The sequence below is a fragment of the Delphinapterus leucas genome, chromosome 1 (genome assembly GCF_059928025.1).
Source record: "Delphinapterus leucas isolate spDelLeu-1000000601 "Yukka" chromosome 1, BTC_Dleu_Yukka2, whole genome shotgun sequence".
Classification (NCBI taxonomy): domain Eukaryota; kingdom Metazoa; phylum Chordata; class Mammalia; order Artiodactyla; family Monodontidae; genus Delphinapterus; species Delphinapterus leucas.
This window is the reverse complement of record NC_143129.1, coordinates 188219737-188244822: the sequence shown is the minus strand read 5'-3', so window position 1 is coordinate 188244822 and position 25086 is coordinate 188219737. Positions and strand designations below refer to the sequence as shown.

Genomic DNA, 25086 nt, shown 5'->3' with positions numbered 1-25086 from the left:
TGCTTCACGTAAGGAGTAACTATCAAAAGACTTTTCCATTGAACAGTGAGGACAAAGGGCAGTTGCAGCATCAGGACCAGCAAGCCTGGGAGCCCTGTGGAGCCGCCCGCCCCCGCCCGTTGTTTGCAGGCTGTTTATACGAGCTTCTGTTCTTACCAAGGCCTCTCCCAGCACGTCCACGGCGGAGCTGGCTTCGCGCAAGGCCTTCTCTGTTAGAGGCTCAGGCTCGCCCATGGTGCCCGCTCTGGGAGGCTCGCTGCTGTCCGTGTCCCTCGTCTCTGGCTCCGTGGCCACTGCCCCAGGCTGCTTGCGGGTCGCGGGAAGGGGCCGCTCATCGTAGGGCAGGGACTCGAGCTGCGGGAGGACAGGGCGGCTGCCGGGCTCGGTGCAGGATCCTCCCCACATACTGACCCCCCCGTCTACACCCATGGGCTGACTGCTTGGGACTTACCTGGTCAGAATGATGGTATTTCGCTAAATATCAGTCTCGTCAAGTTAGAGTAATTTATACCATAGGGTGTAATTGAAAAAGAATTAGATCAGGGGTTTTATTCCCTTCTAAACTTACTACAGACCTAATAAACAAGCAATGTAGATTCTGCCGCGATTACTGTTTACAACTAGTGATTTCAGTTCAGCTGACAGTAGGTCACTACAGTAAAGGTCATTACAGTTTTTTTCTGGCAAGACCCTTGGCATTTTCTTAGTTTATTAGTTTATTTCTGAGAAACAACTCTCAAGCCTCATTTTAAACGCATCCAGTACCCAGCAGCCTTGAAGTAACACAGGCAGCCAAAGCTCCAGATCCTTATTCACCTTTGTCTGCACCCTGCAGCAGACATTTCCTGGGCTCTGTTCTTGGTGACCCACGAAGAGCGATGGGAAGACAGACTCCCCGCCCTCGGTGGGCCTCGTTCTCAGGGGGAGACAGATATACATTAAACAAGTACACACGTCACAGACTTCCAGGTAACTGAGGGCAGAAAGAGCGATTCCAGAGTCACTTTCTGAGGAAGGTGTCACGGTGACACTGAACAGACAAGGAGGACCGTTTATTCATACTTAATACTTGCTGAGGTCTTAACTGGGTGTACAACACATGTGAGATTTAGTTTCTCATCTTTTAAAATGTACTCACACTTGTAAAACAAAACACATTGAGGTACTAAAAAAGGAGAAATTAGAGTACTTTTAGATTGAAGTGTGAAACATAACAAGTTACAGACAAGATATCACTAGAGGGAGAGGGAGGATGGCAATGCTCACAGACACGCCCTGGGAGAGCCAGCGGCACGAGGGTGTGGGGGCCGTGTGGCAGCTGTGGGCCTCTCCAGCTTTCCTGGGCCTCTGGCTGCCGTCGGCACTTGTCTGTGCCCGCCTGGCAGCCTTCCTTCCTCCCCAGGGTCTACTGGCCACATGGCCATGCACGGCAGGGGCTCCAGGGAGGCCCTCACAGGCCAGTCGCCACCTTTGCCCCCTCTGGTCCTCGGCACTGCTCCTGAGGTGGCAAGTGACTGAGGCCGATCTAAGCAGGGTTAACCCGGGGACTCTGCTTAGAATGGGACGCATGCTCTCCCCCAGATGGCACAGCGTACAGACCTGAAGCTGAGGCCACGTGATGAGCCCGGCCTTCCGAGAGGGCGCCTCAGAACCACAGAAAACAGACTCGCAAGACAGAAATCAAACCAACCCTGGAACCCACATGACCTCTTAAAATTCCCAGTTATAAACGCCAATAACCCCCAGTTTGAACCAGGTTTTCTGTCCCCTGCCACACAGGAGGTTCTAACAGGTACGGTAACTGGATACGACTTGTACCGAGGCTCTACTAAGGTCAGGCCAGGGTAGGAACCTGACGAATATTGTCTCATTTAATCCTGGAAACTACCCTTTAAGAAGACGTCTGTACATCTTTGCAAAGAGAAAAACAGAGGCTCAGAGGATGAAGTGTGTCTCAGCCATTGGCCGATGTTCCGGCCGCAGCTTTTTTGCCCCTCTTCTTGACGCAGTGTGGGTAAGGCTGTCACTGTTCTGTACCCTGATACATCCCTTGCCCCGAGAAAGCACCCGGCATGATGTGGGTCCCCACTACATACATGTGGAATAAACTGCCCACAGCGTGAACATGAGTTACCTACATGGGCCTTGGGAGGGGGACCTGCGGCGGGGGGTGACCGGTCCACCACGCAATGCTGAGGAGAAATGTCCAGGGGATGCGATGAAGCCTTCTCCTGAAGGAAAGGGTCTGCAAACTGGTTTTCTGTCCCCCTTTCTTCTGGCTGTGGCAGTGAGAGCGTGGGCTGCTGGTGGCGAGGGCTGTTGGAACGGACCAGGGGCTGGAGGGGCAAGTCCAGAGGCCTTCGTATCTGGGGAGAAACAGGCCATTCAATCCCTAGTGTCACTGCCCCACCAGACACACCCCTTGTTCCCCCAGGGGAGCGCTAGTTTGGGAAGGCAGAGGGGGAAACCCACACTGACGAGGTCCCATAGCCATGTCACTGCCCCCGACTGTCTCTGGATGGTTACTGTGTGGACCACTCCAGTGACACCTGGACCAAAACACCAGCGTGGCCATGAGCATCTGTGCACGGGGTGCTGTGGTGGGGAGGCCACAGGCGGGCAGGGAGCACCCAGCTGGACCCGAGAGGCCTGTGCTGGTCACTCCGTGTCTGCAAAGCAGGCTACTTCGTGTCACCTGAACGAGTGCAACGGACTCAGTGGTGGCCATGTGCTGGGCCAGGAGCAAGCGCTCCAGGCAGACGACCGCACCTGAGGCTCCCTGTTCTCACCCCCGTGGATGGGATGGGGAAACCGAGGCACAAAGAGGCCAAGGAATGAGTCTGAGACTACAGAGTTGGACGGAGGAACGGAACCCGGGGTCTGGCAGCGAGTGCCAGAGGCGGCACTCCCTGCACTGCCCTCTGGGTGCCGGGCCTGCGTCCCAGCCTGGAATGTGGGCTCCGGACATGAGACCCGCCCCCACCCAGCCTGAGCTGTCAGGGTGGTGCTCTCTCGCCCCACTCCCGGGGGCTGTGTGGGCAGGGCTGCCAACAGGAGATGCAGTGGCCCACCGGGAAGCCTTCCCACCCGACCTGCCCTGTCTCCGCCTCTGCAAATCCTGCAAGAGTGCGTCAAGGCCAGGCCTACGACACGGGCCCACTGTCGCTGCTGTCGCCTGAGCCTGACAAAGTCTTCCGTTTTGCGGAACGCGCAACCACCCTCGTGGACCCCGCAACGGCTCTCCCGGTCCCTGGGCCCAGCTGTGGGCCCCGCCACCCACCAGCTCGGCGTCCACCAGCCCGTGCAGCTGCAGCCGCCCGTACACCTGGCTGCGGTAGCGCGCCATCTGCTGTTTCTTCTCCTTGGCCAGGTCGTAGTCCTCCTTCTCCACGGCACGGCGCTTCTCCACCTCGTACCTGCCCAGCCGCTCCCCGACCTGAAGCACACGGTGTTGGCTTTGGCTTCGCATGTGGACTGACTCACGCGAGGTGCAAAGACAGTTTTAAAGTAACGCTTTGAGGACAGTGTGGGCGACCAACTCCGTGTCGGGGGGAGAGGGGAACGTCACGGGGGATGGAGGGAATGGGCCATCGCCACCTGAGAGCTCACGGGAGTTTAAACATGTTACATTTCCTGTGGCCGTGGCCCTGAGGAGGGCTCTGCAGGAGTATGTGCTCTTGCTGTCCTTCATGTGCTACGCCCCTGAACCCACGCTAACCCTGCAGCCTTCAGAGGCCTGCCGTTTGCTGAGCAGGAACCAGGGCAGTTAGACACGGAGCCGCCGCCTTCCCCACAGGCAGTACCTTCTGCAGGTCGGCGATGGCCTGCTTGAGCGTCTTGGCGTCGTCGTAGCGCTCCCTCTGGGCCGCCTCGCGCTTCCTTTCATCTAACCTGCGGATAATCTGTGCCACTTCCGGATCCTGGTACATGTCAAAGGCCAAGTCATCTAGTGGGGAAATATAGTCAGACTTCCTAAAGGAAAGGAAAGGGTACTTTAGAGCCAGTTTCAATCTATGTGACGCTGCAGGGGGAGAGTGGGCCCCGTGCTCAGTGCTGAAGACACACAGGCAGTCTGGAAAGGTCCCACCCACACCCGTTCTGGAGCATTTCTTGCTGAGAAAGCAGAGGCTCAGAGAAGTCAGTAAAGGGCTTCAGGTCACATAGCAAGTGCAGGCAGGTCTTGCTGACCCCACAGCTTATGCTCTTGACCATGAATTATATGCACACGGGGCATCTGAGCCTTCAGTGTGTTCATTCACTCGTTCGGCAGATATCCCGAGCGCAGACCGTGCAGGGCTCTGCTCTGGGCGCAGGGACAGGACAGAGCATGTGAATCATTTGTAGACGTGGGAAAACCAAAACCAAAGCCAGCCATGAGCAGGCCCCAGCCCTGCAGAGGCTGGCTTGGTGGCCCAGGCCGAGTCCAGGGTTGCATTTCAAGCCACAGTAATGGTGACGAGCATTAAAGATGGAGAACTGCTACCACTGGGCTTGTACCTCAAAGTGTCTGATCGTATGACATCACCATCCAGTCCTGCAGGAGATCAGAGAAATCCTTCCCAGAATAAATGACCTAAACGTGATCTGAATCACCTGTTTCGGATTCTGCATCGCCTCCCTCTTTCCTCCCAATTCTATAACCGGCCAGAAGCTTTCTTCTGGGCCTGACATTTAGAACCAGGACGCCGTTCTAACTACTTGACAGAAGCGTTAGGGGACACGGTCCAGAGCCTCCCAATCTGCTGCATCAGAGGCAGGAAGACGCCTGCTGTTAGCTTCGCCTTGGGTGTCCTTGCACACAGCAAGTATCATTAAAGAGATTATTTGTCATACAAGTTTGGTTGATTAACAATATACTCAAACAGGACAGGGGACCACATCACCTTTCAAAAGCAGCCAGGACCCCCTTTCCCCAGGCCTTGACTCAGGCGGCTGTGGGCACAGCAGTGGGCACATGGCCACGGCGGCTGTGAGCGTCTCCGTTCATCTCAGTGATGACTGAACAAGAGCACGTTTCTGTGCTTCCAAGATCCGTTGACTCTTTTTACCTAAATACACACCACACGCTCAAGTCTAACTCACTCTGCCTTGAAGTTCCAGAGGTGAAACCAAGACTTCATTACAGTATAAAAACCCTACGAAGGACGAAATGATGTTGCAATGCCCAGGCATCAGCAGCGCCCACTTTCCACAATGCCCCAGCACTGCCTGTGGACTCAGCCTCGGGCACTGCCCACAACCTTTCAAGACCTCCCTCTACCTTCAGGAAAACCCTGGCGGGGGGGGTGGGGGGGTGGGGGTGGGGGGTGGGGGTGGGGTGAGTCAGGACAAGAAACTGCAGTTTACCATCCCCCATGGCTAACTTGATAAAGAACTGATTTAAACAGAAACCACAATTCCCCAGAGGGCGTTTCCTGGAGATACTAAACCCGGTAAGTGAGCTTAGTCGTCCCTGTTCAGCAAGGGCAAAGCCGGGGGCAGCACCTCCACGATGCTGAAGGAAGTACCTGCCGTCAGTGCTCCCCCCGTGCTCTCACCCCCACCTGGCAAAGTGAGGACTCCAGCAGGCGGGAAGGATCCGGGCTGAGGACTGAAGCGGAGCTTGTGTAGGCGGGATGATGGGTCACCCTGCACCGTGACTTTTTATACACGAAACTGTAAGCACGGCCTCCACTCCAGCGTGCCATACTCAGCACCAGTCAGTGGCTCCGAGCAACGGCACGGAGAATTGACCCCACGTTTGATGCAAACGGAAGAGCCAGCAGTTCTGGCCATGTGCGTGTGAGCGTGGAAATACACCACAGGTCATGTGCAAATGTCAACCGTGTACTAACATCTAAGCATCTTATCTCTTCGCTATTGGGAAGTTGCCATCAGAGAAGGGGACCTGGGTATTCTTTTGAATCCCTTTCTCTTTAGGCCGGGCGCCTGTGGAAGGGGTCCCCCTACTTTCATAAACAGCAGGCACATGACAAGGGTGCTGAAGGACTCTGTCCCAGAGGGGCACCTAGGGACAGAGGGTGTAAAGTGCCGTGCCCTCGGCCTTGCCCTCCACGCCTGACTTGCTAAAGAGTCAGCAAGATAGCTAAGTCTGTATAACTGTCCACGTGAGGAGCGTGGAGAGGAACTTACAGAAACTGATGTGACATGCAGTTCTCACTCCCTGAAGGAATGAGGTTTTAAAGCAGACATAAGATGAACTTTGGGGTACCTGGTAATCTGGGTCAATTAATACATCGATTCTTACCTATGAATTTGCCTGTGCCACCAAAATACCAAAGGACGGCTGACAGAGCTTTTATCTGAATGCATTCGAGGAACTGGCTAGTAATACCAGAACATACAAGAAACGAAGTCATCTCTGCAGGGCAGTGCATGAAGATGTGCTGAATAAAAGGGTGACCTTAATCTGCAGTGTATTTAAGACAATCCCATCAGTGGCTTATTCGGCTCCAGGCTGAATGTAGAGGCCCCCAGGTCCAGGATCCTTTCTTTGGAGCTGACTTGTACTTTCATGATTCCAAGGAAAGTTACAGAAATTTATTGCCTCGGGGGAGGGGGGCAGGGCTCTTACCCAGAACAAGTTCCTTCGAGAGCTGGGTCCTCTGTGTTGTGCCCTAGATAATGATCAATCAGCTTCTCTCTAGAGGTCTTTGGGGGAAAAAGTTATGCTTAGTATCTCAGAGAGAAAAGGAACAACATAAAACAGAGATGATTTGACATAAAGGTGTCAGTCAGGGAGCTTCAATGATCCTAGTGCCCTGGAGGGACAACTAAAATTCTCAGTAAAGTTTAATACAACAGCTGCTGAAATTGATCTGCTAGCTATTCGCCAGATAATCTGTGAGGATTTTTAGGACGATACTTTTGTGACAAAAATAAACGATCCCCTCTTGTTAGAAATAAATGTCCCTCTTCAGGAATGAAACTTCCCAAACTTACAATATTGCTTTCATCACTGAAATCTGCAGGGTCTCCAATGATATTTATTGCCACCAAAGCAACCTAAGAAAGAGTTAATCAACAGAAATTAAGTATAAAATGTTTGACATGACTTAACCCCTTTATAACAAACTCTGAGCCATACTGTCATAAAACAGGATGAGGTACAGCAAAATGCTTTAACTGTAAAATCTCACGCTAATATAGAATTACTAATGACTTTTATAAATTATATAAGTTAATATTCTAATGCTGAACCAAGAGGGTATTTTAATGTTTAAAGGATGTTAAAACAATACAGCTAAAAAACCTCCAAAGTTGTAACCCAGCTTTATATCGAACCATCCACTCAAGGTTAAGGATGGGGTCACATCTACATGATCGTGGTAAATTAGACAATGAAATGAAAACCTACGTTAACATAGCTTGGTTTGTCCAAGGCACTGATTCTCACTTGACGGGGAGGAGCCGCCTTCGCGTACCCCCTTCCTTGAGAATCACGGTTGCTGAACTGAAAACTGAGGAATTACTGGTGAATACACAGATGGGGTGGAGGAGGGAAAAGGCTCAGAACTCTGCTGTCAAATACGGACCAGGCACCACGACTCTGTCTCAGAACTCTCCTTCAGCTCACTTGCTCAGCAGAAAGCTCTGACTTGCTGGAATGCTTGCGTCCCTCTTGGAGGGGGCAGGGAGTGCTGTTATCCGCGCTAATTAACAAGACTGCTTTGGACACAGCTGATTTCCACTAATACTCTTTACGCCAAAAAAATAAAAAGAAAGGGAGGGAGGCAGCTAGAGAGATTCTGGACTGCGTGCATCATTAAACCGCACTCTCAATTTCCACCAGGGGATTTATCTTGTAAAAGTTTAGGGGGTTGACGTAGAACAGTGCTGTCCAACAAAAATAATGGGCTGGCCAAAAAGTTCGTTCGGATTTTCCGTGCGCTGTTGCCTCGAACACCCGAACAAACTTTTTGGCCAACCCAATATAATGCAAGCCACATATGTAATTTTAAGTTTTCTAGTCGACACAGTAAAAGAAACATTTAAAATTGATTTTTTGATTTTAACAATATATTTAAAGCTAATGTATCCAAAACATCCTCCTCTCCTTGTGTAACCGAGCCTGGGTCACACGTGCAGCCCATGCACTTGGACCAGCCACGCTCCCAGCATGCATAGCCGCACGTGGCTGGTGGCTCCGAATCCGAATCGGAGCACGCAGCTCCAGGGAGCTTAGCACTCTCCCACAGACACCACCTTAAAGGAGGAGTGTCAGATGCCACAAAGCAGGGGGTGGGGTAGGGGTGTCACCAAGGGGAGGGGCCATGTGTCTCACCTGATTATACACATTGTACTTGTTGATATGGTTTTGGTGAAAAATCAGCTTAAGAAACTGTCCTACTGCATCCACATACACCGATTTCAGTTCCCGGGCTTTGCAACCTGTCTTTTCATTGTCACAGAGAGAGACGTAGCTGAAAGAAAAAACACAACTCTGGAATCACGCTGATGTGGAAATACGCTGCCTTCGGTGCCCACTGAGCTCCGCAGGTTTCAAGGAAAGTTGTTAGGTTTGGAACGAAAAACCCTAGGGAAGAAAGCCCAGAAGTCAAGTTCTAAATAGTTGTCTTAAGATAAGCTCTGCCCCTGAAAAGTGGCCTGAATACGACTGACAGGAACACTGCCCAGTAAGCACGCTGAGCACCAGGCCGGTGTTCGGAAGGGGTGTGCTCTCCACCCGCACACAAGTACGTAAGACAGCGCCAAGGGCAAGGGCGACTCCTTAGTTTTTAATTGCTTTGAGATGGAATTAGGCTAAGAGTCCCCACCATACATGTTAAATTGCATTCTTACCCAAGCCTTCGAAACCGCTCTGCTTGATACGGTGCGAAATACTCAGGCAGGCTCTCACTAACGTAGAACTCGATTTTACTGGAAATCATATACTGATGAGCAAGCAACTGTAGTTTTCTTATTCGACATCTCTCCACCATTTGAAGAACAATTTCTTGTGGAAACTGGCAAAACCTGAAAGCAAACACATTTTCGTTTTATCTGCAGGATCTCCGTAGAGGGTTGAGGGATGTTCGCAGCCACGCTTCCACGTACGTGTCAGGTCTGTGGGTTCTGACGCTGCCGGGTCCCCGGTGCTGTCCCCGCCCTCTGGCCTTCCAGTCGCAGCTCGAGCTTGGAGTGAAGGTTTGATGGGGTCTGCCAGCCCCCCCAGCGTGAATCATACTTGGAGCAATTAGTTAGTGGTTTGAAATGAAACCCAAAGTTTATCACGAGATAAAAACATCAATCTAAAGATGCTGTACTAGTGAGTCAAAGGACTTTCCACCAGAACCTGAACACTTCAGGAAACCCCTTGCTTTACAGAATCCTGAGTGGAGTGAGCAACGATCAGTACTTCAAGAATGCCTCTCAACGCTCGCTCAGCGGCCTGGAGAAGCCTACAACTGTCCACGCTGGAGCTTCTAATTCTGCCCAGAAGGGACACAGAGCATTAGAAGGTCACACTGCAGTATATGATCACGACTGGGGGTGGGGGGCAGCACGATGCTTTGACAGTGGGCAGCGTGTGTGCCGAGCTGGCCAACACTGGGTGTGCACGACAGTGGGCATCGAGGGCATCTAGAGCCAGGAAAGCACCGAGGATGCGACAGTGGGAAAGGCCCCTCCAGCACGCGTCACGATCCTCCTTGAGTGCAGTGGTGACCTGGCCACTGGCCGGCCTGGCCCCTCTCCCGCCTTTCCTCCCAGCAGCCCCAGCTGAACTGCACCAGAGCCAGCCTGCCCCTTCTCTTGACCCGATCACCCCATCAACACACACGCACACTCACTCACACGCTCACACTCACACACACACACTCTCATACACATACACGCTCACACACAGTCACTCACACAGTCACACACACTGACAGACACACTAACACACTGAAACTCACACACACACTGACACGCACACACATACACCCATTCACACCCTCACACAAATACACTCAATGCTCACACGCACACACACACACACACACACACTCACACACACGCATACACTCCAGAAAAGCCTGAGGAGCCTCCCATGACCCTGCCTCCGTCTCCAGCTCCCACCCCGTTTCTCAGCTGCCCCCTTGGCCAAGGTCACAGGCCACCACTGACCTCCACGAGGCTGAGTGCAACGTACACTTCATGGTCCTGACTTCCTGGGCCCCTTCCTGCCTCGGGCCGCCTTCCCGTCCGGCCCTGACTGTGCCCTGGGCTGGGTTCCAGGTTCCCTTCTCTATCTAGACTCACTGTGAGGCATCCCACCTGCCCCATGGCTTTGAAAACCTCCTAACAGGGAGGAACCCCAAGTAAATACCATCCTATGTCCGAACTTGCACATCTCATTGGTGACTTGACATTGAGTGCAGGCATCCTCAAAGCACCAGATGTGACCCAGACAAACACACTCCTGACCCAGCTCCCCAAGCCGCCCCAAACAGCCTCCTCCCCCAGCTTTTCAGCATTAGCACCGCACCCATCATGTGGCCCGTGTCCGTCCTCACGCTCCTAGCAGAGGGGCCACCATCAGTGGACAGGACAGAAAGGAAGCGCACAGGAAGGATCATCAGGCAGGATGGATGGGACTCTGGAAACTTCTGTGTTTAACTGAGGGACGTGAAAGGGTGAATGGGGAGAGTGCTGCTGAGAAAGTGGGGCCAGTGACTACGCGTATTCTGGGGGGTGATCCCTGGGGTTTCCTAAATGCCAAGGTTGTAAGAGAGAGGCATGTGGGGCAGGAGGGCAGCCAGGAAACTGGGAACTTAGCAATTCGAGCCTTGAATACCCTTCAGTCAAGCACTGCTTTAGACATTTAAGATATTTACTTTTTTTAAATGGAGGGTATAGACATTATAATTGGCAGTGAGATCATTCTAGACATAAGGACACAGTAATCTCATGTGGGAAAAAATCCTTTATAAAAAAAACAAAACCTCCAAAACTGTTTAAGGAAAACTAAGATGGCTGACAAAAGTTTGAAGCTGTATATTTTAAAGCCCTTCAAAAAAAGGGCTATGGGACTTCCCTGGCGGTCCAGTGGTTAGGACTCAGCGCTTTCACTGCTGAGGGCCTGGGTTCGATCCCCGGTCAGGGAATTAGGATTTAGCTATACAAAGGTAGCTTATTGAGAGCTTATAGATGAATCAAAAATACCCCTCAAACTGATGAAAAGAAGGGACAATACACTGTGCAAATCAGTGAAGAGAAACTCATCTAAAATGGAGCCAGAGGCCCCGCAGGGAGGGTCTCAGGCATGGACTTCCTGCATCCGGGCAGGGAGCAGCAGACTTGGCTGCCCCGGCAGCAGAAGGGACACTCTCTCCTGGTCCAGTAACAGCCCAGCCGATGAGATGCTGTGACCGCCCCAAACCCTCGCTTTCCTCCAATGGACTTAGGTTCAAAGCAGCCCCTCCCAAGTGCCCCTTTCCTCTGTAAAATAAGGTTTCTCCCTCTCCTTTGTCCTCAGGCTCACCTGTGCTTTCACCAGTTTGCATGTCCCAAACTGCAATTCCTCTGCCATTGTGGAATAAGCTCATTTTGCTGGCAAAAACAACTGGCTATTTTATTTCTAAGGTTGACATCGCATGGTGTGCAGAAGTGGGTTCTGGAGGAGACGGAGCCTGGACCCACATGTGACAGCCGCCCGTGCCCCGTGCCCCGCTCCCCTCGCCTCCCCTCCCCTCCCCTCCCCTCCGGGCAGCGAGAGCCCTCCTCCTTCCTGGCCAGGAAGCCTCCTCTTTCCGGGTCAGCTCCCTCCTTTTGGTTGAGTGCTCTGACTTTATTGGGATCTGCTTGTTTTCTTTTTGGGAAGGCTTTGTCCCTCAGGTGAGTACTCACTCATTTGTTCCCCCTATTGGAAGTGTGCTAGAATTTTGGTAAAATTCCACTGGAATCAGGCTGTTTAGGGATTTTTCTTTTGCTCTTGAGACAAGCTCTAAGAAATGGGACCCCAGTCACCTAAATGCTCTAAGGGCACCCTCCTTCGGGGGCCCTGGCTGGTTTTATGTTTAAAAACTATGGTCCTTCCTCATGCACATTTTAAACTAAATAGACTGACTTAACCTCAAATACTTCAGAATACCAAGGGCCATTATGGGGAACTTTCAACCTCTCCAAACTTGTTTCTCTCAGAACCAAATTAGAAAGCGACGGCTCTAAAACTAAACAGATTGAATGGGATGCTTATTTTAATCGGTACCTTGGAGCTTCCAAACACATCCAGGACTCTAATAAAACTGCCTCTTTACAAAACACCATTCCTAGACTAACAGAGGAGAACAAACTGAAAGAAGACAAAACGGCTCTGAGGCCTCTCCCCCGCCCCCGCCCCTTGTGCCCCTGCGCCACCTTCCCTCCCCTTCTGCCCATCCTCACCTCCTCTGGGCCCTCCACCTGCTCCTAACCCTCTTGCTGAACTCCCCTTTTTCTCCAAACCTCTCCCTGTTTCCCCCTCCCCTGAACTTATTAAGTCCTGCCCTTTTAAAGCTAAGCCTTCTAGGGGTCTAGATGCTAAATCCCTAGTTACTTATGTTGCCTGGACTAAAGCTGAACTTCTAGCTATAGTCAAAGATTTTCCCAAAGTAACTGAGGACCCCCATGGATTTGCTGAAGAACTTATCCACTTATAAACTTATCAACCTGGCTTCTCAGATTTATATCAATTAGTCCACATGCTTGCTGGTGAAGCTCAGGCCCAACATTGGATGAAAGTTGCCTGATGGGAAAATCCTGAAAGGGATTTGGAAAAACAAACCCTGACTGTTAGCAGGAAATCCAAGAACTTGCTAGAAATTTTCACTTAAGAGTTTCAAAAGGTTTTCCTAAGCATGATGACTGGAACAAAATTCAGGCTTTGCATGCAAAACCTATAAAACCTGTTCACGGCCATTGTAGTTGTCTTCAGACTGTCTTTAGAGAAAACTCTGGTCTTCTCTTGGATGTTGAATCTGCTTGGGTTGCCTTTAACTCTGTGTTCATTAATGGGCTGAATGGGGATTCTCTTTCAGTTAAAAGGACCAGGATGGGGACTTCCCTGGTGGCGCAGTCGTTAAGAATCCACCTGCCAATGCAGGGGACATGGGTTCGAGCCCTGGTCCAGGAAGATCCCACATGCCGCGGAGCAACTAAGCCCGTGCACCACAACTACTGAGCCTGTGCTCTAAAGCCTGCGTGCCTAGAGCCCGTGCTCCGCAACAAGAGAAGCCACCCCAATGAGAAGCCCACGCACCACAAGGAAGAGTAGCCCCTGCCCATCGCAACTAGAGAAAGCCTGTGCACAGCAGTGAAGACCCAACGCAGCCAAAAAAAAAAGGACCAGGATGGAATGGGAAACCCTGTCCACTCCAGGTTTGGTTAATTTGGTAAATCAGCGCGTTTGCACGCTAGACAATTCAACAAATGGAGGCCCCACCCTCCCCGCCAAACAAAACCTCTTGGTCTCTGCTATTACTGCAAAAAGCCAGGACATTGGAAAAAAAGATAATTAAAGCCTAAGCACTGCAGGCACCTTCAGGCCTCTAAGCAACCTTTCCAACGTCCTCTTAACCCCAACGGCCAGGCTCTGAGGAACTACAGGGGGCTCTGCCAACCCTCCCTTTTAATCGGCTCGGAGAAACAACACTCTGGATGGGGATGAATCTGTGTCCTTACTGACACCACAGCTACGCTCTTGGTGCTCAACCCCGCTGCTGTAAAGCAGCCCTGCCTCGGAGTGCTAAACAGTTCAAATAGCGGGGGTTTCTAACGAACCCCCAAAGACCCCCGTCTCAGAACCCGTTGCCTTTTGTTTAGGCCCTCTGAGAGACACACACTGTTTTCTCCTTAGGCTCCTTCATCCTTACTCAATCACTGGGCAGAGATTTCTGAGGAAAATACCATGCTGGAATTTCTTTCTCCTGAAAAGGGGAAATAGTTCTAGAATTTGACAGTAGCCATCAAAATAGCCAAGCAGGGAACTGAATGACCTTCGATATCTTTTACTTGCTCTGTCTCAGATGCATCAGAGGTGATTTCAAGGATACTCACTAGTCACTTGTCACCAGTGGATCAGCGACCACCTTCCCTGTGGGCAAAATCTCCAACTGAAATACACAGAATTCAGTGTTCCTCCTATTAAGAGTCAAACATATCCCTCAAAACTTCTCCCCAGAATTAATCAGTACCTTATAATGAAATAAAGAGGTCCTTCCAGGCATCAAGCCCATAACAGAAGATCTCAAAGCCGCAGCCTCATTATCCCTTGTACTAGTCCCTGTAACACCCTGCTTTGCCCGTGAGAAAACCCAGCGGCTGAGGATGGAGGTCTGTCCGGAAACCGGAATAAGTGACACTGTTATCCCTGGCACCCTGTCTTCCCTCAGCCCCATATGCGACTAGCATCCATTTCTACTAAAAGCAGAATCTCACTGTAATTGATCTATGCGCTGCATTCTCTAGCATTCCTGTTGATAAAGCTACTCTGTATATTTTTGCTTTCACTTGGGAAAGAACAGTAGACCTGGACAGAAATGCTTAAGGCTTTTACTGAAAGTCCTTCTTCTTCTTTTTATTTAAATTTATTAAAAATAAATTCTTTTGGCCGTGCTGCGCAGCATGTGGGATCTCAGTTCCCTGACCAGGAATTGAACCGCGCCCCCTACAGTGGAAGCGTGGAGGAGTCTTAACCTCTGGACCGCCAGGGAAGTCCCTGAAAGTCCTTCTTACTTTTCAAACCTTAAAGGCTGATCTGGACAATACCGTTTTCTGCAGGCTCTACTTTATTACAATATATGGATGGTTTGCTTCTCTGCTCTCCTCTAAAACTTCACAGGAGGACAGCATTCACCTGTTAAAACCTTTTAGCCTTAAAGGGACATAAAGTCTCCAAGGAAAAACTGCAGTTTGCTCAAACTCAGGTTCAATATTTAGGGCACCTGATCTTAGAATGAGGCTACCTTTAGATACAGGCAGGCTTCATGGTACCCTCAACTTCCCCAAATCTAAAACTCAGCCCAATTACGAGGTGTTTTGGGCTAGCTGGCTACTGTCAAAACTAGATTCCAAATTTCTCTCTTATGGCCCAGCCCCTGCATGTTTTATAAAAAACAACAAACCGGACTCTATTATTTGGGGCGATCAGGATGACATAACCTTTGGAGCCTTAAAGAAAAGCTTAATAAGGGCCCCTGCCCTTAGACATCCTAATTGTCAGCTTCCTTTCTTTCCCTTTGTACGTGAGAAGGAGGGGAACGCCTTTGGAGTATAATCCCAAACACAGGGACCATCATCGACCCATTGGCTAGTATAGTCGACAGCTGGACCCTGTGCCATGGGGACAGCCCCCTGGTCTCAGAGCCACTCCTGCCACTGCCCTTTTGGTTAAGGCCACCAAAAAAATAATCATGGGATTCCCTCTAACTGTCTTTGTACCCCATGCAGTAGAAGCTCTCCTGAATTTTCATCACACTCCTGTGAGACCCTCTTGCTAACTGCTCCTCACAGAACTCTTTCTTGGTGTAATAACATCAACCCTACTGTTCCTCTCCCCGCTGCTCTGACAAAACTCTTCCAGACTGCTTAACACTGACAGATCACCTTTTGACTCCCTGCAATAGTTCACAGGAAATTCCTCTAACCAATGTAGATTTTTCATGATTTACTAATAGTTCCTATCTAAAAGATGCAAAAGGTAAACACCGTGTGGGGTTGCTGTCGCAACTCCTCTTGAAGTCATCAAGGCAGTATACCTTTGGCTACTTCAGCCCAAAAGGTGGAATTACATGCTCTCACTAGGGCTTGTACTTTAGCCAAGGGCAAGACCACCAACATTTATACCCACAGCCGGTACGTCTTTGGGGTAGCCCATGACTTTGGGACGTTATCAAAACAGCAAGGTTTACTTACCTCTGATGGGAATAAAATTTAAAATGGCTCTCATGTCTAAAATTTATTAGATGTCATACTTTTGCCAGCTGCTCTGGCTACTAGAAAGGTCCCTGGGCGTTCCAGACTCGAGTCCCTGTAAGCTAAAGGAAACCACCTTGCTGACATTTCTGCCGAAAAATGCTGCTCTCAAAGGAACCAATGGCTAACCCTCTGTCATGCTCCAAAGGGATATCCCCACATCCCCCAGATGATAATTTGGAAACACTGACTAGAAATGCCCAACAACTGGCCCCAGAAAAGGAAAAACAATATTGGAAACTGAATAACTGTTGGCTTGATAAAAAGACAGAACTCTTGGTTTGGGCCAAACAACAATCTGGTCCTACCAGAAATTCTAAAGCTCCCACTACTGACCACTGCACATGCCTTAAGCCACTGGTCTACTGGCAAAATGACAGAGTTCATGAACCAATATTGGTGAAGAAACACAAAGAAAGCTGTGAGAAGCGCCCACTGTGCTTGTCCCATCTGTCCAAAACACAACCCAGGAAAACCTGTCTGCACTGCAGTAAATTGCTAATGGGCCACTCAAGACCTGGCAGAGGAATTTTATTCAGCTGCTCCCATCTCAGGGATATAAATATGTCTTAGTCATGAGTTGCATGTTTTCTCACTGCACTGAAGCTTTCCCTTGCAGACAGGCTACTGCCTCTTCTGTGGCTAAGATCCTGTTAGAAAAGATCATCTCTACCTGGGGAACCCCCCCCACCCCCGCCCCTGAACTTCAGCAGTTGAACACTTTGACAGGTCTGTGGCTGGTTTTACACTTTCACTGTCTTACCATCCTCAATCCTCAGGGCTAGTCTAACGCATTAATGACATCATTAAGACCCAACTGGCAAAATTTGTAGAGACCCTCCAAATACCTTGGCCAAAAGCATCACTGTTGGCCCTTCTAAATCTCAGATCCACCCGTTTGGGAACTCACAAACGCTCACCCTCTGAGACAGTCACAGGAAGCCCAATGCACCTGGTTCCCGCCTCCTTTGATCCACAGCTGATAAACGGAGATATACTTCAATATTGTAAGGGCCTTACTGTTTCCATTGAAAGTAATCACACTTTAGTGATGTTTTCATAGCATGCTCCCAGGAGATGAAGACCTTAAGTACCACACCATGCAACCCGGAGATTTCACCTACTGGAAGGGACACCGCAAGGAGGATTCCCTTCGACCTCACTGCAAAGGCCCCATCAGGTACTGCTAGCCAACCCGTGTGCTGCTAAGCTCCAAGGAATGGGCTCCCGGATTCACGTCGCCTCTAAAGAAAACGCCAAGCCCTGAGTGGGCCTGCACTCCTGGACTCACGTCACCTCTAAAGGAAACGCCAAGCCCTGAGTGGACCTGCACCAACTGGCAACTTGAAAGTAAAGATTTCCAGGAATTGAAGCATCTGACGAGACAGCTTCCCCAGGACGGACCAGGCCCATATGCTCTTTTCTCACTATTGCTTCTTGCCTTATTTTCTCCCTCTCTACCTTGGACAGACATTGCTTTTATGCACATTTCCTCATCTACTGCAAAAGAGGGAAACCTCTCTGATTGTTGGATTTGTCACCAGAAACCTTGATCTGTCCGTGACAGCAGTGACCCCTACTCACACTATAAGTAACTTCTCTGGAATCCCAAATGCCACTCTGTACCTAAACTGTTCCGCAGGCCCCTTGTGTAAGGTGAGACTACTAAATCCGCATGCCCTTGTTCCCTGGCTTAATTTAAGCTCTCCTGAATATACATACAGAAGACACTGGAGCAGTCAGTTTGAGACAGACCGTTTGTAAGCTGGCTGTCATGCCCATATATTTAGGAAGACTTTTAGTATGTGATAACATCATACGTGAGTCTTGGTTGAAGGACGCCAAGTCCTTGATACCGACAAATGAGTCCATAAATGCTACTACTGATGAGGGGGTCCTACGTGTTCCTCCCGGTTACTCTTCTATATGTGGAAGCCTTGGTAATGGCCCCCAGCTTGGGCAGCTCATCATCTTGACAGCTGGAGGGTAAAAGAACAGTGTGCTTTTGCTGTATTCACTGTTCTACTTTCTCTTCATAACAGATCAGAAACCTCCTATTGGTCTATTGTGTTAAACCTCCTTAGCTGCCTTACATGGGAACTTCCAGCAGGCGTATATGACCCCAGGTTTGCCTCTGTAGGGAAAGCCGCCTTTCTCCCCCCATCAGAGTAGGTGCCAATGAACACACGATTAGAAATCTCTTCCTAACATTAGAAGAGCTGGCCAATTCCACAGCCGAAGGAGTAGCAGCCCAACATCGTTCACTTAACTTATTAGCTAAAGTAGTTTTAGATAAGTGCATAGCCCCCAATTACCTATTTGCTGAGCAAGGAGGTGTTGGAACAATAGCAAATACCATCTATTGCACATGGATAAATGTCTCGGGAGAAGTAGAAATCCAATTACACAAAACCAGGGAGCAAGTACACTGGTTCCAAAAGATTTTCACCTGATATTCCACGGTCCTTGGATTTGTTCAGCTGGCTACCTTCAGGCCTAGGGTCATGGGTCAGAACTATCATAAAATTTGGAACTGTCATGTTACTTTAAACTTTGTTTTGCATAATTATTTTTAACCTTTGTACCTGTTACATGTTAAACCTTTGTAGAAATGATGTACGCAATAGAGTGATGTTGGCTCAATGCTTTGAGATCTCCAACGTCACAACCTTGACAAGATGTACACTTTAGATAGGAATGCTTGAGAGTCTTCCCTTCTAACCTTCCCTGTTACTCAAACATGGCCTTGAACGGTTTCCTACTGCTATGTAATTTCCCTCTGACTTTGGATGTGACAAATAGGAAAGGTCCTTCCTGACACTGAAGGACAAAAACCACTAAATGCAGACAACCTGACTCTTGATCAGTGATACTTTTGGAGAAAGTTCGTGTTCAAAAGGGGGAAATACGACAATTAATAAAAGGAAACCTCAATTAAAATGGAGAAGGGGAGCCCTGAAGGGGGAGCACTCAGGCACGTATCTTCCTTCATTCCTGGGCAAGAAGAAGCTGACATTACTGCCCCAGCAGGAGAAGGAAGATTTTCTACTTGTTCAGCAACAGGCCAGCCAATGAGACACTGTCACCACCCTGAACCCTTGCTTTCCTCCAATGGACTTTCACTCAAAGCAGCCCCTCCCAACTTCCTCCTTTTCTCTATAAAGCAAGGTAAAGTAAGGTTTCTCTCTCTCCTTTGTTCCCCAGACTTGCCTATGGTTTCACCATAGCTTGCATGTCCCGAATTGCAATTCCTCTGCCATTCTGGAATAAACTCATTTTGTAGGTAAAAGAACTGGCTATTTTATTTTTAAAGTTGATTATTACCTAAAAAGTTATGTACCTCTTCAAGATAAACTGACAGCTCTAAATTTCTTTCTTTTTTTGGCCATGCTGTGCGTTTTGCAAGATCTTAGTTCCCCGACCAGAGATTGAACTCGGGCCCGGAGCAGTGAGAGCACTGAGTGCTAACCACTAGACCACCAGGGAATTCCCTAGATTTCTTTCCAAATGAATATTATTTGACAATAAAAAATTCATGCCCAGAGGCTCTGATCATTGGTGTAAACTTTGTGTTCTCTTGGAGAAGTGTGGCTCATGCCCTGAAGATTTCAGGCTCTATGAATTCCTAGGTCATAGAAGGCACTGGAAAAACTCCCCTTGCACCCTTGTAAAGACCCCCAGGACCACCTCCCACCGGAGCTGTATCTATCAGTGCCTGAGCAATCACTCTTTGACCTGGGCTAACAGAGCACCCTGTCCTCTCTTTGGGAGACTTGGTTTGAGGTTACTTTCCTTTGCCTTCCTATGATGTGCTTGACCTCAGAGAACACTGCTGAAGTCAGGAGACCCCCGAGCTAAACCCAGCATGAGTCTGAATGGAGATCAAGGCACATATACCCTTTCCTTTGAAGCAGTCTGAAAGTTTACTACTAAAACAAGTATAGGTCATGCCTTAGAAGAAATACCATGTCAAGATGTGAAAGAACCATATCAGTATTACTTTTATAAATATTACAAAAAAGCGGCCCTGTCTGTGTATTTAAGTACCTTTAATTCATGCATAAATGCTGAATAAGTGCATTTAGTAGGAAGGACCTCTGCTGAAGGGAAATGCAGGTGTGTGTGGGGGGGGGAATGCAAGTGTATTTGCATAAAACCATGGCCGCAGCTCACTCCGGGCCCCTGGGCTTGGGGGGAAGCAGGACTGGACTGATTCGTGAGTCTGGGGGGAGCGTGGATGTGACTGAGGCTGCCTGATGGAGGTGTTCCTCCAGCCCCCTTGGGCCGGGTGAGGCTGCCCTGGCTGGCCCAGTCCTGGGATGCTACTTGCGCCCAGATAAAGCCCTTGTTCAATACCAGCTTCATCAGCATTAAAGAGGCTATCTGTCCCCATCTGCTCCACTCTTCTGTTTCAGTTCTCAGTTCACCGAGAGTGGAGTCTTGTTTGTCGGGTTCCCTCAGAAACGCCAAAAGGAAAATATATTTGAATTTTAAATGGGATTTACATTCAACTTTTTAGCAATATATCATCTGAATAAATGTAAGTCACAGTATATGACTGAATGTAAATGTCATACAGATTTACATGTTCATGAATAGGAGCAAATAGTAAGCCTTCTACTCACTCTTGGAAAACAAGTCATGAGGAGTGAGATTCCCTGAGGAGGTGAGGGGACCAGGAGGTGAATGGCCTCAGGTGGCCGACACTAAGTCGGGGAAGCCAGATCAGGCCCTGGGGCAGCTCAACAACTAACTCTGCCCCACCTTTGGGGAAGAATGAAGGCTTCTCAGGAAAAGACTTAAATGTTTCAGAAAAATACTCACTGGTATTACATCACTCAAGTAATGAAGACTTTTAAAGGTGTACAAATATTCCAGATGAGTCTGAAAGAGACCTGGCTAAAGTTCTGTGTTACATGAAAGCAGTGAGATGTAAAATCTTTACCACCAAGCACAGAGAATGCGGGACTGGCCCTCAATCAGGGAATTGGGGGAGGGGCAGTTCTCCTTCCTCTCTTCCGTATTTGCATGCTTCTTAAGTGAATGTGGGTTAATGTTATAGGGAAAAAGGTTCAACAAATTTTCTTTAAAAACAGAAGGAAAAAAGTCCAGCGCGTAACTAGATGGGTGAGTCTGCAGCACAACCCGACCCTCGTGTGGTTCTGCCGTCTGAGTCGTAGTAAGACTAGCAGTTGAGACGGAGAGAGCCCATGCGCCCTTGAGGACCCACAGCCCTTGCCCCCCCCCCCCCCACCGCCCGTCTGACCCACCTCGGTGACCTCCACCCGCTGACAGTCGGTGCATGGATCATTAGTTCCCGGGCACTGAAGCCGTCTTCGTGTCCAGATGAGCTGACAACCACGAATCCGATCTTGTGGGGCATTGTGCACGCTGGGGCTGTGTATGAGAGCAGGAAAGACTGCTTTAAGGGACTTGGTAGTACATCGCAACATTGAAAGTGTTATTTCCTGCCTTGTTAATACACAGAGTAATTCCCAACCTAGTCAGGACTGTCCCGTCACTTTGAAAGAGTCTAGTTCTTATTACACAATTTTTAAGATGCCTCTTGACTTTTCCCAAATATATGCCAAAAAGTTTGACCAGCGTTGTGGGTTGAACTGTGTCCCCCCCAAAGCTATGCTGAGTCCTAACTCCTGATGCCAGTGACGTGACCTCGTTTGGCAACAGTGGGGACGTAAGCAAGTTAAGATGAGGTCATATTGGAATAGGATGGGCCCTGCTCCAACATGACTTGTGTCCTTATCAGAAAAGAGACAGGGACACACACACAGACAGGGAGAAGCCAAGTGACAGTGGCCGAGCAGCTGGAGCACTGCATGTACAAGCCAAGGAAAGCCGAGTGCTGTCTGGAGGCAGCAGAAGCTGGAAGGGGCCAGGAAGGAGCCTTCAGAGGAAGCGTGGCCCTGCACAAGTGCACCTTGATTTTGGACTTCTAGCCTCCGGGATAAATTTTTGTGGTTTTAAGTCATCCAGTTCATGTTACTTTGTTATGGCAAAAACAAGGTCTTTTGCTAAGATATGAATATAAAGATTTTCAAATTATTAAGGAACTAATAAACCAGTGCGCTAATGAGTTATACAAAAATAAGGGGAAAGGGGGCAGTTTAATCAACAACATTGCTAAATGAAAATGCTGATCCGCAGGGGGGGCAGAACCACGGACGGAACCTCAAGCACACAGGTGTTCTCCCCGAGCCTGGCGGAGTGGCTGACTCTGGGCAGATGCGCAAATACCAGCTGAAGGATTTTCTTGTCTTGATGTTTTAGCAAAGCTGGCTTGGCTCATAGTTACCTACCATCGTTTTGAGGGTGGCTGTAGTGACGCCCAGTTTTGCCCACTCCTTTGAAAACAGCACCTCAATCCCAATTTCCCTCCGTGGTTCTGTCCTCCCCACACCCGGAACTGTGGGGCTGACGCCCATCCTGCCCCCCACAGATCCCTGCCTGAGGGGGCACGTTTCCCAGGCTTGGGTGGTCCATGAGTTCCACATCCCTCCTCAGGAACGGGCTCAGGGATGGAGACATGAGAACAGGACCCAAACTGGACCAAAGCCACTCAATCCCAGGACCCTGCGGAGGCTGTGGCCATAGCATAGTGTCTGCGGCGGTGGCGGGGGGGGGGCTGCTGGAGGCCACCAGAGGGGAGATCCAGGCAGGGAGTGGAGCTGACACGGGGAAGCAGTGCTGAGAGAGGCAGAGACACCCTGTGAGCCTCAGGACTTAAAGCCCGAACAACTCATGGACTTCCGGTTACTCTCCAGTGACTAAGCCTGTCGATGCTCTTCAGTCGGCCAATTTGAGTGAAGTATGCAACCAAGAGTCCTCACTAACACAGAGGATAAAGACTTCTCCAGAAAGTTCTCTGGGGTAGGACATACTATTAATGGAGATTTTCAGGAGGAGGTGACACACAAGCATATCCCACATGGAATGTGTTTAACATGCTTGATACATGATCTAGATCTTCCTTTGACTTTTACTGAGAACCTGCAGAGGACCACGTCAATAAATTAATTCTTGGCTGGCACTCGCTAATGTTTCTTGGAATATATGAACAAAAGTATTTAAAATAGAAAGAGAAACCACTATTAAAAATCCCAGTTATTTTTTATACAAAGCTCACTGCAGGATATCACAGGAGAGAAAACCAAACTAACCCAGAAAGTAATAAAATGCAGGCACAAAAAATGGACAAGTGTGATTTAACCCACGGCAACTGCACAGCCTGGCCTGTGTGCCAGCTCCCATGCCAGACATGGACTGGCCTCACCCAGCCTTTGGCTCCTCCCACGTGGCCCGCTCGCAGCCTGGACTGACTCTCCCCTTGGCCTCCATACCTCCCCCTCCCCCGTCCCCTCTCCCTCAGTGCCAAGTCTCACTGGTCCCACCTTTGGAACAGTGACTGAATACGTCACTTCTTCTGGATCCCACTGTGTTCTCTAGAAAACAACAGCCAGGTTTCCCCACGTGGAGTACTGCCCCCACCGGAAGAACCCTCCTCAAGCCCAACCCGCTGTTCTAACCCCCGCTTTCTGTCATGGATTCTAAAGTCCCTCCAAACTTACTAAAGCTCAGAGTTAGACCCTTGTGTCCTTCCATCACCCTTAAGAGCAGGGCCTGTTACTTTCTATCCCACCTTGAAAACAGTAGGTACCTATGAAATATTTTCAACTGAGTGTGATCACGTATCCTGAAATTCCAGAGATCTGAAATACTGTTTATTCATCTTGCTGACCTGTGTACTGACCTACTCCCTTACACATACTTCTGTGTGCAGATGCATACATGTTTATACCTTCATCACAACTCTGACACCCCAGCTGTAGAGACGAGGAAACTGAGGCACAGAGAGGCCTGGCCCAGGGTCATCCGGCTATGAAGCCACACAGGCCGGGTTTGTTCTAAAGCTGGTCGGGTTCCAGAGCCTGGTCTTGGCCAACACCCTCGGTTATGGCCCTAAGAGTTAGAAAAGGAGCCCTTTAAATCCGAATAAAGGACGTGTCCACTATACTGCGCTACCTCAATAAATCCAAAACACAGTCCTGGCATTTAGGAACCAGACAGGAGAAGTGCCTGGGAACCGCAGAGGCAACGCTATTACGTCGGTTTGGGAATTCGAACAGGATTCCTTTATGGCCACGTCCTTCCGCCTTGTTCCCTAGGGTCCCCTTTGCGTAAACCTTCAAGTCTTCCCTAAGATACTTGGGGTGTCACTAAGGACACTAGTATTGGGCTCTATAGAAATCACACTAACATTCTGGGGAGAACCAAAGCTCTGTCGAGTGCGGGGCCCCGGTGCACAGCGGTCCTCGCCTCAAAACGAGCGCCGGTTGCATCTTCCCCAGCAGCGATCACTCTCCCCCGCGCCGCAGGACGAGCTGGGACCGTGGGGAGAAGGTAACTCGGCGGTTCCTCCTACGAAGTCTGCTTTTCACTACGCATCGGGGTACTGAATCTCTACGTTAAATCGAAACACTTTACCAACTTCCGAACATCTTGCTACAAGACTAGGAGACAGATTTGTATCGTTTCCTTCTTAGGAAAACCTAAATGTTACACACGGAAATGGTTTTTTGCTCAAGCAACCTCAAGGCTCGAAAGTGCCCCTGAGAATCCCCGAAACAGACGAGGCTGAAGAGCCAGCTCAGCACCGAGTCGGGGTCGCTGAGCCCGCACCGCCGCCAAACGCGAGGACCAAGCGCTGGCGCCGCCGGCCGCCCGGGGCGGTGACGCAACGCGCTGGCCGCGCCCACGGAGGCCCTGCCGCCCACGGAGGCCCCGACGCCCCCGGCCCGCTCGTGTACCTGTCAGGACGTCCGCACGACCCGGGCTCTCCGCCGGCCCTCGGCAGCGCCGCGCCTCGGCGGAGCTCAGGAGGCGCCTCCTCCGCCGACCCGGGCCGGCCGGCACCCCCAAGCCGCAGCGGTGGTAGCAGCCGAGGAGCAGCCCCGGCCGCCTGCGCCTGTTGCCCCGGCCGCGGCCGCCGCTCTCATGACAACCAGGCCGGCCCGCCCGGACTTCCGCGCGTGCGCGACCCCGCCCCGCCGCGCCTGCGCACAAGGCGGGGTCGCACGGCCTCTTCCTGGGCCTTCTGGGTAATGTTGTTTTCAGGGAACGGCGCCTGCGCAC

At 50.1% G+C, this 25086-nt stretch overlaps 1 protein-coding gene across 2 annotated transcripts in view; it reads right to left on the bottom strand.

Moving 5' to 3' along the window:
- Positions 1-24927, bottom strand: part of CEP104 (centrosomal protein 104) — a 58009-nt gene extending 33082 nt beyond the window's left edge. For both annotated transcript variants that reach the window (XM_022598779.3, XM_089901892.1), the window contains exons 1-10: positions 24762-24927; positions 21207-21333; positions 8803-8976; positions 8285-8423; positions 6943-7005; positions 6575-6651; positions 3804-3972; positions 3281-3436; positions 2139-2366; positions 157-354 (exon numbers count right to left, since the gene is read on the bottom strand). In XM_022598779.3, coding sequence (XP_022454487.2) covers positions 157-354; positions 2139-2366; positions 3281-3436; positions 3804-3972; positions 6575-6651; positions 6943-7005; positions 8285-8423; positions 8803-8976; positions 21207-21319 — 1317 coding nt within the window. In that variant the 5' untranslated portion in view covers positions 21320-21333; positions 24762-24927. The remainder of the gene's footprint in view (positions 1-156; positions 355-2138; positions 2367-3280; positions 3437-3803; positions 3973-6574; positions 6652-6942; positions 7006-8284; positions 8424-8802; positions 8977-21206; positions 21334-24761) is intronic.
- Between the last annotated feature and the right edge of the window lie 159 nt (positions 24928-25086).